Source organism: Idiotropiscis lumnitzeri, chromosome 20, assembly GCF_059441095.1.
Source record: "Idiotropiscis lumnitzeri isolate Australia: NSW breed Sydney's pygmy pipehorse chromosome 20, RoL_Ilum_1.0, whole genome shotgun sequence".
Lineage (NCBI taxonomy): Eukaryota > Metazoa > Chordata > Actinopteri > Syngnathiformes > Syngnathidae > Idiotropiscis > Idiotropiscis lumnitzeri.
Genome location: NC_142410.1, coordinates 3,653,416 through 3,669,539, shown reverse-complemented (window position 1 = coordinate 3,669,539; position 16,124 = coordinate 3,653,416). Strand labels below are relative to the sequence as shown.

General features: G+C 39.0%; 1 protein-coding gene across 1 annotated transcript in view; it reads right to left on the bottom strand.

The window, feature by feature from the left end:
* Window positions 1–342: 342 nt before the first annotated feature.
* Window positions 343–16,124, bottom strand: part of LOC148317141 (dynein axonemal heavy chain 9-like) — a 40,789-nt gene continuing 25,007 nt past the window's right edge. Inside the window, exons 16-23 of the mRNA XM_088283822.1 lie at window positions 15,394–15,621; window positions 10,650–10,841; window positions 10,367–10,558; window positions 8,280–8,450; window positions 5,810–5,992; window positions 3,481–3,734; window positions 3,269–3,404; window positions 343–1,034 (exon numbers count right to left, since the gene is read on the bottom strand). Coding sequence (XP_088139948.1) covers window positions 807–1,034; window positions 3,269–3,404; window positions 3,481–3,734; window positions 5,810–5,992; window positions 8,280–8,450; window positions 10,367–10,558; window positions 10,650–10,841; window positions 15,394–15,621 — 1,584 coding nt within the window. The 3' untranslated portion in view covers window positions 343–806. The remainder of the gene's footprint in view (window positions 1,035–3,268; window positions 3,405–3,480; window positions 3,735–5,809; window positions 5,993–8,279; window positions 8,451–10,366; window positions 10,559–10,649; window positions 10,842–15,393; window positions 15,622–16,124) is intronic.

Genomic DNA, 16,124 nt, shown 5'->3' with positions numbered 1-16,124 from the left:
TGTGTCAATCTCCCTCTTCATTCGTTCCTCACTTGTGAACTAGACCCCAAAATACTTGAACTCTTCAAATTGAGGCAGGAGCTCATCCTCAACCCAGAGAGGGCACCCTTTTCAACTGTAGTCCTTTGCCTTCGATTTGGGGGTGTTGATTCTCATCCCAACCGATTTGCACTCAGATCGAGATTCGAAGATGTCATGGTCCGTTCCGTCGTGTCATGTCTTTGGTTATGTTTTGCTCAACGGGCGTGGGGGCGTTCCCTTCCAGCGCGTGTCGTGTTGTAAAGTAGATGAACATGCAACAGAAAGGCATTTTCTTTTTTTATTGGTGTAGAAAAATCTTTGGAACTACAAAAATAGAGAGGATAAGCGGTATAGAGAATGAGGCGAAAAAAAAAAATCAATGTTGATTTCCAACAAATGGCATCTGTTGATAGAATTCAGACATTTATCAGAAAGCACAAGTTCTTAAACATCAATGAGAGTTGAAGACGAGTAAAACTGAAAATATGTAACTAGGTGAGTAGAAGACGCTGACTTTCAATTCATTTGCAAATTTACGTGTTGATCATTAAAAAAAAAAAATCACAACAATTACATAATTTTCCAATTTCGCATACCATTAGTCAATTTACTTAATAATCATTTACAAAGCAACAGATTCATGAAAAGCTTTGAGACCTTTTTCTTTTAAAAAAAAAATACAAACATAATTGTCATTCGGTATCGTCAGCGAAAATGTGAGCCAATCCTTGACCCTGTTCTACCGTCACTACCACCATCTTCACATTAAAACTCCTGGAATCCTTTTAGATCTGCAAAAGCAAAGCGACTCCAGCCAAGGTCCACTTGGATGGCTTTTCTTTGGTCTTCAGGTTAAAGGTCCACACATATGTGGGCCCCCTTTGACGGGTCTTGTAAACCGGACACTGGTATATGTTCCTGTTCTCCTGTTTGTCGATGGGGATGGCCCTGATGAAGATGACTGGCATGATAGGAGTGAGCTCTTTCAGCCGGGCGTCCACAATCAAGCCGGTCTGACGAAGAAAGATGGGAGGGGGATGACAAACCAGAAAACCACAGATTGACATGTGTCAAAGTGCTAAGGGAAGTAATTAATTTGTGTAAAGTGCAGTGAAAGCTTGTTAATTCTCTATTTTTTTTTCCTGCCACTGAGGCTGCATTTAAATGTGGGACTAATCCTGGTTGACACGACGAGCCATGTGGGACATTCAGAGCACACAACATTGTCATAATCTTGAAGTGTGTTTCAAAGTCAGCAGTGTTTGAGACAAAGTCAAAATGCCCGGCCTCAAAAAAAAAAAAAACACCCACTGAACACACTGAAACGAGGAGGTCTGTCTCGCTAATTAATCCTCCTACATTTAGTGCCTGACAAACGGAAGTTTCACCATGCATGCATAGAGGATTGCCGGGCTGTCGGTAAATCCTGATGACTTTGGTAAAGTCGGAGGACAAAAGCCTTAATTGAATCTGCAAACGATGTAAAACTTTAAGGGAGCATTAAACGCCAGTAAGCCCATGTTGGGTAAATAGTAAATATTTTACAAATGTGAGATATCTTAAAGCAGGACGTGTGTCGTCAGTGAAGTACTGCAATGAAGTTGAATTGCATGGCCTTATATGACTGCAATGCAGCTCATTAAAAATGTATTTCCCACTAGTTTTTTGTGATAGAGGTGTGAAAAATATGCATCAAAGCATCATTGTAATTGTCTAAGATGCAATGGAACAAATGCAGAAAAAATTTCAGAAATTATAGAAATAATTGTGGCTTGTATAAAAACCATTATTTAACAATCATCATTTATCACTACATATGAAGCTTCATGAAGTTTATGTGATGTGTAATTCATATTAAAGCCCATCTTGAGTCATTATTCTTTAAAAAATCTATTTTCCATTCTTTTGTGTCCAGTAGTTTAATTTGTGATGCGTCATCCTCTGATGAATTTCAAACCACCTCCATGATGTCAGACAAAATCTGTGATAGGTTGAATCAAAGTAAGGGTGTCATGGCAGAGGCAAAGCTTTGCATCCTCATGACTTTAGCTAATCCAATGTTTGGCTGCATTTTGGATTTATCTTAAATATAACGTATAGTCTTGAGGTGAGCTTCAGTGATGCAAATGTACATTGTCAATGTGCACTGTCCTATCAGGTTCTCATAATAAAATGATTTAATTGATAATGTTAACATCAAAACGTAATACACGCAATTTGTATTTTAATATGAAAGTCTTCCACCTTTTATTTGTGTCTAAAGCAAAAAAATATATATATACTGTAACTTTGGTATGTCATGGCTGAATTTCAAATCACATTCACTTCGAGCACATCAAATTCAGTATCGAGCTTTCTTTTATGTATGATACCCCTTTGAATAAGAGGTGAACGTCATAAATATTGATGAGTAGGCTTATCATAAATCTTTGACTTTTATTGCTACACATCTCTGCCTTGTCGGCGTACAGCTTACTCTCCTATTCCCCGACACTGGCGCAAGACTGGCCTTTGGAGATGCGAGGAGGGAACGCGGTGGATAAGGAGTGACGAGAGCAGCAACGAGAAGCGACCCGAGTCATCTAACTGAGAGTCTATTTGCCTGCGTCTCTAACTTTAATGAAGAAAAAAGGAACCACTCAACTAAGGGGAGATCTAAGTGTTCAAGTGCACACTCTGCACATTCCCCAATTAACAAGTCTACAGGGATGCAGCTTGAAAGCTAGGCAACATATTCTTTAAAGAGGTAGCATGCTTAGATAGAGAGAGCCGAGAGAAGCGGAGTAAGGCGCTGCAGCTGAATGCAAGTGGGATGCAAAGTAGAAAATCAAGCCACAAATGGAATGCAGGATCCCTAAAGGGAAGACATCGCCAACTTCATTTCGAGAGTTAGTTTAAGGTGCATCGAAAGGTGAATTCACACCGTGTCCATGAGCTCATCAGCCTTGCATGTTTAGAGTTCGGAAGCCAAGTACAAACAGTACAAGGTAAACACCGTGCCTCATGATCAATAAAATAATCAATAGACCCCCTTTGCCCTCAAGATCTTAATTATTAATCTTACAAAAGGCATTATTGACAATGCCGTGCTTCAAATTTGATGGAAACCATTTTGGGCATGACAAGGAATCTATAGTTTCTTCTATTTTGAATTTCTGTGTTGCCGTAAGGAGAAATGTCAAAAGACTTATCCCCAGAAAGATAGAAAAAGAAAGGAAAAAAAATCAGTAAACAATTTCAGCAATACCTGCGTGTCCCAGCGAGCACCCTCCATGTATAGCCCATGAACATAAGCCCCTTCTCGCGGTGGCGACGTTAAGTCCTCACGGTTCTTCTTGGTAACATCGCATTGCAGACTCATGCAATCCAAAGGCCACTCATTCCTGTCATCCAAACATGGAAATCGCGGTTTCACACCAAGAAATTCAAGCGGTGCAAACAATCCCTGCAGTTAAGTACTTGCGAGCCATGGCTTGCATGATGGCGGTGAGGAAGGACTGTGGGTTGAAGAAGCCGGTCAGCCACACTGCGCAAGGTAAGGCAAAGTCACTTGTCCAGGCATCCAGTTCTTTGATCCTTGCTAGCAGGTCAGAGAACCACAAAGCCAGGCCACATATGGACGGGTAAGCACGCTTGGTCCAAGTCTCTGGTACCATGTCCAGGAAAATAGCAATCTGGAGGTTCTCCATGTCGCTGGTCATGGTTAGTTCACCCTAATGGATTAATACAAGACAATAATCACATTTTTACATAGGTAGATGAGGGCACAATGGAATGGAGTCATAAGAGGTATACGTTTCTGCCACTTGTGCTACCAAAGGTTATTTCTTTTCGAGGTTGTAAAACAACGGCACAAACGTTACAGTAGTCAGCAAACGGACATAGTCTACACCAGGGTGGGCAAACTTTTTGATTGGCGGGCCACATTGGGTTCTACAATTTGACAGAGGGGGGAGTGTTTTGGTAACCTCACCTCATCGGAGAAAAAAATAAATAAAAGCATTACAATAAAATATATGTCTTTGACACACCACAGTATTTAGAAAATAAAGCATTAACAAGGTTTATTCATTTAATTTTTTTTAAAGTTTGTCGGATTAAAACGTTTAACGGGCCGCATGTGGCCCCTGGGCCGTAGTTTGCCCACGCCTGGTCTACAGGCTTCTTCCCCAAGGCCACTAATTATTTCAAATGATTAGCTAGCATACATGATTCAACACATATTTTGTACTTTGCTGATGGATGTCAAACCAGACCTATTCTGACAAATTACACAATAACACAAAGCTAAAATAAACTTGAAGGAAATGCTGCTTATAACTTTTAAAATCAAAATGTAAAGTCGCGGCTGTTTGCTTTTACTCACATTTTCTTTGACTAACTATCCACAGTACACATAGCTTTCACACAGTTTGACCTCGGTTCGCAAATGTCTCAGTTCAGAAACTACTCAGTTTAAAATATTTTGAAAAAAATATTGTCGTGGTTGACTGTGCTTTTCCTCGTGACCAACAACATCTACTCCAAACGTTCCAAATTGCAGGTTCTCTTTGTTGGTCTGTAAATTAGCCCTTATGCTAATAGCAGCTAGCCATAGCATGTTTCTGAAGTCTATTTTTATTGGTAAAAAAAAGGGAGAAATTTCTAAATATGACAATGGTTTTTGTGATCACACTTTCAGTTTCTTATTTTTGAATAATGATAATTTAATCATTTGGGTGTCACCCAAAGACACTTTACATGGTTCTCCCTCAGTGATGGTGTGAATGCGAGCGTGAATGACAGCCTGCATGGATGCATGTAATGTGTCATACATCCAGTATAGAAAGCGCAAGCATGTCAGAACAGATTAAGAAATATCTGTAATATAAATAAAGCGACAATGGCACTCAGGAATAATGAGATTGAACGTGTGTGGCAACAATGTTGTCCTTCACCCATTGTTGCTGTCGGTGATGTATCGCTGACACCAACGCGTGTCAGTCACAAAATGGTTTACGAGGACGATAAGCGTCGGGATATTTATCGACGTCAGACTAGAGCCAGGAACCGTTCTTTAAAATAATCTTGTCCTGCCCATTCATCCACGTTCACGTCAAATGAACACGATGGACCGGCATGCCAGCTAATATTCTACTAGTGCTTGTTTATTTTACTATAAAGGCAAAATATGATTCCATTTGCTGGTACAATAGACCCCACGGCTTTTAAACCACTGAGCCGATTTATTGGTGCTAATAATGTTGAGAGATCCTCATAACTCCTGACAAACGGTTTTACACGTTTTTCACCCTGCTTTTTGCTTTTCATTTAGTTGTTCCTACATGACTCAATCAGATTTAACGAGTTTTTTTTTTTTTTTATATCGACAATTTTCTAAGTCAGGTCTGAGTCCGTCTTGCCAGTAGCGATGCTCACTATTTTTTTTTTTTCATTTATTTATTTTTTTAGGAAAAAAAGGTTTGCGGTTGTTTCTTTTTTTTTTTACATTTGCCTTAATTACACAAGGCATTTTTTTTCTGTCAGTGGGATTATGCTGACTCTGATTTTAATGAAACATGGTGAAAGGGCACGCGATTAGGCCAAGGCCATTTTCTTGTGGTAATTAACAAAACATAGCGTGTCTCATTGAATGAAAACCTCATCTCCTTGGTGGAGGCAATCACTGATTTTCAATCTATGAAATGCATAACAACAGTGCTCCTCACAGTTTGCCAATGCTGCAGCAATGAGTTTATTTATTAGAACTATCAATAATTAATGTCTGCCTCCATTTTAATTATCTCACCTTGAGACCCAGGCTGAGCTCATTGAGCGAACGTTTGATTTCTTGGGTGAGAAGATTCATGCGCTCACATTCCTGCACCGCCACCACCTGGTAGGGAGTCCTCTCCTCGGCCTTTCCGAGCAGCTCAGACATGTTAAACTCCTCGGGGAGTTTCTCAATGATCTCCTCCAGCATTGTACGCACCTTGAAATATATGAACAGCGATGGGACGTTATTTTGATAAGTACATTTTATTTCCTCAAGAAATAATTAATTTTAATTAAATTAGATGGAGTTACTCCAGGCTTTAAACGCTGGGGACAGACAGCATTCCCAAAAGACTGATGTTGTATGAATTCAAATTGACTGAGAAACTTTTTTATTTGAACAAAACAGGGCGATAAATATTTACGAAGATATTTTTTTTGCAATGACAGCTTTTCTCCATCAATAACAGCCAAATCCCTTAAGAAAAATCAATGCTTATATGATATTTTTGTGAATATGTGATGAAAGCTAATGTCTGTGTCAACATTTTCTCAAGGCAACTGGCATTAGTAATCAGCTTGTGGATTTTGGTAGGTGTCAAACAAAGGATATGCAGTCATGATAACTATGGATTTCTCCAGTTCAAATATCTGATCGCAGTTAGGCAGCTACTGAGCTCACGGAATACAAAGAGGTCCTCGTTGGCGTTTATATGTTGAGATGAGTGTGAAGTTTTTTGAGGGAAAAAGATCAAACAGAGTGGGACTTTTATAAATTGTCATGAGGAATAAAAAAAAAATATCATGACTTTGACTTCAAAGCTTATTTGTTTAATTTTCTACTCTTATCCTGTTGAGGGATACGGGTGATCTGCAGCCTAACCAGCTGACTTTGGGTTTGCATTGTATTAGAACAGGTAATGCGCAATTCTTCACACTCTATTGCTTTTCAGGGCAAATAAAATTGACTTCATAGCTGCACTCAACCAAAAAGTAGACCGGGAAATCTCCCAAAAGGCGATGGGTGAAGTCAACCCCAGCAAGCTTCAGAATGCAGTCGCTATAGAAAGTGTCACCTGTTGTCATCCTGCATTTAGGACCAGGTACAACTTCCCAGAATCGAGCATGAAATTCACATTTGTAGAGAACCATGCTTTATATATGAGCTTAGGGTGACAGCTTGACTCTTCAAATCAGAATCAGTACTTGTGTTTACGTGGTACAGTTTTATTGCCTAAAGCCTTCCACACAACAGGGGTGGACTAAGCAAGTCATGTCGAGGAGATGTTTTATGCGTCACTTGAATTTTGCAATCAAAAATTAAATGAACGTGGCCTATATACTTCAATAAGAAGGGACAGGGGATCATTGCTAAGTTTGAAAAAGTATTGATAAACATTGACTGGAGGTTTACCATGAAGATGGTGTGGGGAGTTAAGATTTGTGAAAAGGTATGAAATTCACCAGCGACACATGTATTTTATATGATAACATGTCACGGGGGTCAAACTCATTTTTGTGAACGGGCTCATCGTCGTTCTGGTTTCCCCCAGAGGCCGTTATGACTGTGAACCCATATAAATATATGATCACCTTACGTGACCACATACACACAACAAATTGATGGAAAGCCAGTTTTGAAGTCAGAAGCCAGTAAGTAATTGCTTGTTCAACAATTCTTCAATTTATTTTAAAAGGGGAGAATTGGTAACAAATAAATGTCAATATCTTAGATCTCCATGTTATTCAAAGTGAAGAAACAGAAAATTGAAGCACATCATTTGCCTTTCGCGGGCCACATAAAATGAGGTTGCGGGCCAGATCTGGCCCCCGGGCCTTGATTTTGACACCTGTGTGTCAAAATCAAGGCCCGGGGGCCTATTTGAATCAAGTATTCATATAAATAATAAAAAAAATAATTAAAAAAAAGCATACAAATATAAATAAATAATTGGTGCAAAAAGATTTGCATGACTACATCTTTATCCAGTAGGCTAATGATTATTAGATGCTAATTACATTGTCGTAATAAGGACTTGAAGATGGGATCGATGACATAATAGTCAGTAAATATTACCTTCAAGTGTATTTGAATTTTGTCACTTGTCAAATAGATTTTTACTTTTTTTTAGCATCTTAATATTACCAGTCCAGTGGTTAGCTAAATATTACACAATGTAGTGCAGGACAAATGAAGCTTCATGAAGCACTCCACTAGATGGCACGTTCATTTAAAGATGCAGTGGAAATGTAATCACATTTCTTTTCTTTATCTTTAAACAAAGAGGACCATTTAGAGGAGTAAAAAAAGTGATTCATGAAGATTCATTTTCCCCATCACTTGATAACAGTGAGGAATTTTACCGGATTTGAAGATTTCTTCTTCCTTTGTTAACTATGAGCAACAGACTGATTTCATTATCATCTAATGTGACAATGTTGTCAACTCACAACACATCTCATCTCCCCATGCAGCAGTTCTAACAATAATTAATCGTGTTTACCTTTTCCTCTCGTGTCATTCCTGCTCCTTCACCGACTCCTCCATCCCTGGGCTGCATTTCCAGTATGGTGCGGAAAAGCTTCTCGGAGGTTTGTGTGAGAAAGCCAATCTCAGCATTGGGATGAAGGCCGTACAGATAAGGCGACTCGGCAGGTAATGTGTCGTCAATATACTGGAGGACAATAAATCCATGTTTGAGTTTCCTATTGTACTACATGGCAGATAATTCCAGAATCTTATTAATTTGACTTCCCCGTCAACATTCAAATAGGAAACTTCTCAATTTTTTTCCCTTGAACAGAATATAATTATACTGTCTTACAAGAACAGACTGCACTAGTTACAAAGATCATACTTTTCCTTTGACTCAGGTGTTTTCTCTTAACTATTGCTGACAAGGGAAGACAAGAAACAAATAAAATCTGAAACCCTTGACAAGCTGCTAATGAGGCAAGGAAAAAGGCATTTTCCATCTGCTGGTCCATGATGATCAATGCTTTTTTGTTGGACATGACATGAAACAAAAAAACTCAACTCTGAGCTCTCAGTTTTTAATCATATTCTTTTGAAACGGACAAACACTTTGTTGTCAGATTGCTTGTTCGACTTATTTGCTGATTGCATAGACCTGTATATTTAGAAAAATGAAAGCAAAAATTGCTGAGTCAATCCTTTCCTGTCCTGTGTCTCTTTCAAATATACAGCCCAAGAAGTTAGCTCCAGATGGCTGTGAAGCAGTGGACGGCCTGTCAGGTGTATCATAAATAAATTGTATTTTTATAGAGTCTTTATTGTGTGCGGCAACAGTTGACACAATGACCTGGCTCAATTCTGACTTGACTCTGTCATTTAGGGTTTATGCTCAGAGATATATCACATCATATAGCAGGCAAGGTGAGGTGGGCGGAGGTGAGGCAGTAAGTTTATGAAGCCTGCATCTGTCAAAATTTCTTTCTGAAATGATCTGAAGAGCTGGTTAGACAGTAGGATATAAAATACATAAAGGGACCTAAATTGTAGCGATGGGAAAATGAAGCTTCATGAAGCACTTGTGATATTTTTGACTTTGACTTAATTTAAAGATCCAGTGGAGATGTAATACATTTCCATTGCACTAGCCTTCATCTTTAAACCACGAGCACCATCTCAAGGAGTAAAAAATATCACAAATGCTTCACGAAGCTTAATTTTCCCCATCACTACTAAATAGTGTGATTTCAATGTTTTATTTCTTCATACAGTGCCTGGTCGGGATTTAACTCAGCTTGAGTAATCAATGCCCTTCATTGCTGATCACAAAAATTGATTAAACCACGGCTAATACTTGGCAGCCCAAGCCAACTAGAGCCCAGCCTGTGTGGAGTGTTGCGTCGAATGAATCAAAAGACATTAATTCTTAATTAAAATAATCATTAGTGAGCACCTATCAAAAATGATCGGAATCGGCACTGTGAGGCAATCGTGCTAACCAGTCAGGAATCAGTTTCCACGAATGTAGCTGACTGTTAAAGTAACATTTTAGAAAACTTCAAATTGTTACAAAGAAGTCATTAAGTAACTGCCACTAACTCCAATGCAACAGCAGGAAAAAAAACACCTGAATTGCACAGATAAAAATGTTTCATTTTGAGTGACACTGAAAGAAATTTTTTACTATTAACACTGCTTGTGTGTTTATACCACCAGATCACAAACGGCTTTTCTTATTCAACAACTTACGTGAATTCATACTCAAAAGTTTGTTAGCGAGTTCCTTTCCTCAGATAAAAGTAACTCTACTTCCGAGAAATATTTAGAAAACTACAATCTGTTAATTCAGGGACCCATCTGGGAGTTTTATTGCGATTGATTTGGCACTCTCATTTGGAAAAGGAGCTGATTAACAATTCAATCCGAGTAATTCTCAGCCGTAAACAGTGTGTTGGAGGATATTCTCAGCCAGACATCGACTCATGTAGACCTGAGAAATCCCCCAAAATAGACTGCTACAAGTACTTTTTTAAAATCTAATCAGTTACGTCTTTCTGAATTCCGTCAACAATTTGAGTGGAAATAAAACATCTCAATAAAAGTCACTGTTTGCTTAACCTGGTGATAGCCGTTGTAGTCCAAGTTCCCAGGCAAAGGGAAACCCGGTGCTAGACATAAGTCTCCTTCCATCATCTCAGGCTTAATGAACTCCTCAAGGTAGGTCCCGCATAGATGGCGGTCCCAGTCATCCGTGATGTGACCCCCATACATGATCTCACCAAAGAGGTAGCGTAGATCATCATAGGGCACCTATGAATCAAGCACACGGTAGCCGAATTGGTACGGTCTTCCCAAACAACCACAAATGACTTCAAATGTTTTTATTCAAAACAGAACACACCTTGGGATTCGCCTCCAGGTAGTTGAAGAGGACATTGATTGAAATTGTGAGGTCTCCAGTGTTAAAAGGATATGAGCGGTTCCATCCTTGAGGACCAAACTTCCTCCTCTCTGCCACCACGGCGTGGAAGTAGCAGAGTGCAAAGAGAATACTTTTAAACTCATTCTCCCGTGCGCACATTTCCAGTGTGTCCTATAAAAAAAAAAAGAACAAAATATTGTAATTTACTTGAATTAAAAGCTACAATGAAAACCTCACACCTCCTCATGATCACAATTTAAATCAGCATAAAATTCTACACCACAGAACACGTTTATTAACATATATAACTTACCATAACGCTTTATCCAGAACCGCTCACCAGATATTTTGCGTCTGCGTATGAGGTCTGTTTATTTTTTGACTGATTTTGCTAGCTTGTGGGTTTAATATTAGCATAATGGGACCAAGACAATTAGCATCATGGCGTGTGTCGAGAATCGATCAAAGATGGATGTAACGGAGAGAAGCTAGTTTTCAAACTAAAATATTTGTCAACCTCGAATAATAAATAAACCAGAAGTACTGAAAGTTTTTTTTTTTCTTTTATATGTGCGGCCCAATCCAAAGTTGTCCGGTGGTCGGGCACAACTGATTTAGATAATGCTTCAATTAATAACGTGACCCTGCGGCTATTGGTCCGACACGGCTAATGTTTGTACAAATCCATTTTTAAGGCTAAATTTAGCTATTGTGGCTTTTAAATAATGTTTATGTATGTATTATTTTTTTAGGTCGGGGGTGGACTGACAAAATGTATAGAGAGAAGCGCTTTAAAATGATGAAGACGGACGAGGACGGAGGATGGACCGGCGGAATGGGGTAGTTGTGCCAATGTCTGATCAAATTTATAATCCCAGTGGAGAGTTGGGGTGCGTGGAATCTTTATATTTTCTTCTTCTGTTGGGTTTGTGACAGCAAATAATTGAGAAACACTGCATTCGACAGAAAAAGGATAAAAAATGTTTTTTGTAATTACTGCAAAGAGGAGCTTGAGAGAACTCGAACATGGGAATGTAACCCACGTGGCCACGAGCCGGCAGCTGCTTCAGCTACCTGATTACTGGAGTAATCGATGGAATGATTAATCGGCAAACTGATTCTAAAGAGATACTTTCATGGGACAGCCATAGATGTTATCCATCCATCCATGATCGGAGCCGTTTATCCTCACTTAGGGTCGTGATAATTCAAAATCCATGCATTATTTAATAATTAACTAATTAGAAATTAATCCATCAAAGAATACTCACCGTATAATGTTAAAATTAAGAATTCAAACCTAATTTGAACGGATCCTCTCACGCACACAATTTGGCGGCAAACGGGAGCAGTTTTTGTTTCAATTGCTCAGAACAGCAACTTTGAACATATGCATCTTGATGAGGTCAAAAATAATCATCTCCTTGGTGAAAGAAAGACCATCGGTCAGATTCCTGAGTCATGTCACCAGCAGGTGCAAACCACTAACAGTTTGTGGGGTGTGTAGATGGCAAAAAGCAATGGCAATGGGATCGCCTTTTAATTGTCACAACTTGTCAGGCGCTTCAAGCCTCCATCTGTCTCCTGAGATCATTATTCTAGACAGGCTAATAAAAAAACATGAATGGCAATGTAATCTCTGGTGGAGACTGTTAAATAAGCATGCCAATAAAGCCTATGGAACCAAGGGTGCTGGGTTCTATTCATTCCAGCAGTATGTCACGGGGAGTGTGACGATGAGGGCCACTGCCGCAGTGCCCAGGGGAGCTGACTCCTACGATGCACATGCTTGCCCACAACGACAGAGCATACTGACTTCTACCGCTACTGCATACACACTCCTTCTGGAGCTTTAATTAACATTCTGCACAATACTCCCTTTGCTCAACACAGCTGAATGAGATGCAAAGCTCTTTCTTTTCATGACCTGTGTACTCGAGAAAAAATAACACAGTCAGATACACTGGCTACAAATATACATGCACGACAATAAAGGCAGCATTCTACCTTTGCGCCCATGTAGATATGATATTAACGTCAGCATTCATGACCTGCCTGTAATTTGATGAATAAAATGAAAATCCGCAGGGTTCACCCTTGTTAGGGGGATAGTCATTAAAAACAAGCTAAAGATTGTGATATTGGACAAGAAGCGGGTAATAAAGTGCACTCAGTACTATGAAGGAAATGTGTTCCAGGAATTAGCTGGTCACATTACTATACAAAACAAACAGAGAATTTATTGCTCGCGAGTGCCACGTTCACATCTGTCCACCATGGGTACGAACTGTTCCAGGTTGAGCGAACAAGCCATCTGCTCAAGGTTTCATTTTGGTAAATTGGCATCTTGAGGGCAAAATTGGAATGAAAACTGGCATATGGTGCGTCACCTGCCACTCTCAGCAAAAAGTAAATACGCTAAGGAAGGGCAGTGTACGCCATCGTGACCTAAAATATTAATTATACTCACAAACGAACCGGAAAATCATTAAATATTCCTCATGATTTTAAACCCAGAACTGTCAAATGGAATGTAAATGATATGCAATACTACAAAAATTGGACAATATTATTAAATAGTCAGTTTTGGATTATTATGCATATATTCTGTATCTTTATATTGTATATGACAGTTAATAGAAGCTCTGAGGCTGGTAAGGCTGTACTCGGTCTCTCTCGGCATTATTAAACTTGTCGCAGAGTTTCATTCTAAACATCACAGAAAAAGTGCTCGGTTTGTATTTGTCAGTTTTTGGGCCAGGGTGCATTTCAGTGCATCCTTTTCGTTAGTGAGTTGATTTAAATCTTACGGGTTAACTCCAGAAATGGGGGACTCAAGTCAGAGGACTAACTTGCGCACCAAAACACTGTATTTGTTGCAAAATGATAAAACAATTGATCGCTCTCTCTCTCTCTCTATATATATATCTATATATATATACCTATATCTATATCTATATCTATATCTATATATATATATCTATGTCTCTCTCTCTATATCTATATATATATCTATATATATATATCTCTATATATCTCTCTCTATATCTATATATATATATCTCTCTCTCTCTATCTATATATCTCTCTCTATATATATATCTATATCTATATATCTCTCTCTCTCTATATCTATATATATATCTCTCTATATATATCTATATATCTCTCTCTCTATATATCTATATCTCTCTCTCTCTATATATCTCTCTCTCTCTATATCTATATATATATCTCTCTATATATATCTATATATCTCTCTCTCTATATATCTATATCTCTCTCTCTCTATATATCTCTCTCTCTCTATATATATCTATATACATCTCTCTCTCTATATATATCTCTCTCTCTATATATATCACACGCACACGCACGCACACACACACAAACACATTTGCCATGGCCGGAAATGTTGCCATGCCCGTTACGGGCTCTTCAAAGAGTAGGGTACAGGGTCATGAAAGCAATTACAGAAGAGGCAAGTAAGGTAGTGGAAGGAGGAGCAAGGTGGCCAACTCTACTCTTCGGCAATACAACGGCTGTTATTGTCCCCATTGTTCTCTTGTCTATCTACGCATGTCCCTCTACTCTGTTTCTCTATCCAAACCCAGTCGGCCGAGGGAGACGTCGCCCGACAAAGCTTATGTTCTGTTCGCCGTTTCTTCCTGAGAAGGATTTTTTCCCCACCTTTGTCACTTTTTGCTTGTGTGTGGTTCAGTTAGCTTTCTTATTGTACATATGAGGAGTGAGGCTACATTCACACTGCAGCAGATGACGCCCAATTTGGATTATTTATTCATTTTTTATTTTATTTTTGCAAAATCCCATCTTTTTATGTAGTCGTTCATATTACTGAAACAAATGTGTCTTCAATTTGTCATCTCATTTTGCCAACACAGCAGGCCGGGATTAGGTAGAAATATTTTGGGGATTTCAGGCAACACACCTTGATCTCCTGATTTTATGGAGATGTCTCCTAAAGATGATGTCACCCAATTGCTGCGTGAAATAAATGAAGCATCTGCGTGGTTGAATTATTACTCTTTCGGCAAAATGTGTCACATATGCTATTGAGTAGTTGTGCTATATACTGTAAGTGTGCAAAGTGGCCTATAATTTTTAATGGGTCTGAGCATTTATACAAACTTCCTCAGCATTCCCTCAACATCATACATGCACACGGTAACCAAACTTCTATCACACCTGTCTAATACCAGAGATCATAAGTTACAGGATCGAGCTATATTACAAAAAATTCAAACAACCTATCGATCAATATTGACATGGATCGAGATTTTTACCATGAACAAAATGAGCCCTGGTTTGTATGAATCTGTCAGATTAAGAATAGTATGCGGCATTTCATGTTGTGGGCCAAATTAATCAAAGTAAATGGGAATTTTGTAATAATGGTATTTTTTTTAAAATAAATTTTGGCTTCAATATTTGCTATTTTATAATAGAAAACATATAAAGAGTGACATGAGTATAAAAATGGTCGAAAAGCTAAACTATATTAAAAGTTGAATTATGTTATGTTGAGATGCTTCACTTTTCTCAATTCGTGCGCTCTAGATAAACTAAATATTAATATTCAATCGTTGACAGGAAAGATTAGTAGGCTAAGGTCAACGACACGGACCTACTGGATGATTTGAATCTTTTGTAGTAACAAAAATCATGCATGAGAAAAATGTGACTAACCATGACATGGTTTTACCTGGTTGAAGTTGTCCAAAGCCTTGTGCAAGTTGGCATGCATCCCCGTTGGTGGCTCGTTGGTAATCTTGATGGAGTTCTCCAGGATGCCCTGTGGAATGATGTGCCCCTCAGGGGTGGAGGAAGGCTCAGCACTAACAAAAACCCGGAAGTTCTCATGACTTCCCTCAGCTTGCTGCTCGAGAAGTTTTTCCAGAGTACCAAGCCAGCGAGCCACCAGGTGGATATTCTACAGTGAGCGAGGCAAGAAGAAAACAAGGAACAAGATACTAGTTCAAAAGGCAAAAGTGCGATATGACTGACTTTTAGAAAACACAAAATAACTATTTAAGGTTCTCGCTTATGAAACTGCCCATGTAATTTAGATTTATAATGACAAGTAGCAGAAAAAAGGAGAAATTAAATTTGTTATACCCCCACTATCACTCTGACTTTGAAGTGGCACTAAATTAAATGGTACACAGCACTTGAAACCAATTTTCAAGATGCTGACATTAAGCAACCGTTCTCGGCTGATACTTCAGCCTGACTTTTCTGCAAATTCATCTTGCGAGCGCTGCCCGGGCAGCGGGGCTGACTTGTACGATCACACAAGCTTGGATGAGCTCAATTTTCCATCTCAACTGTCTTGACACTTACAGGACATCCCGTGAATGATAAGCAGTCAGCCGTGCCCCCACACCCACCTCCCAACACATTTAACCATGCAGCACTGCCCATTCCCTAAATCTA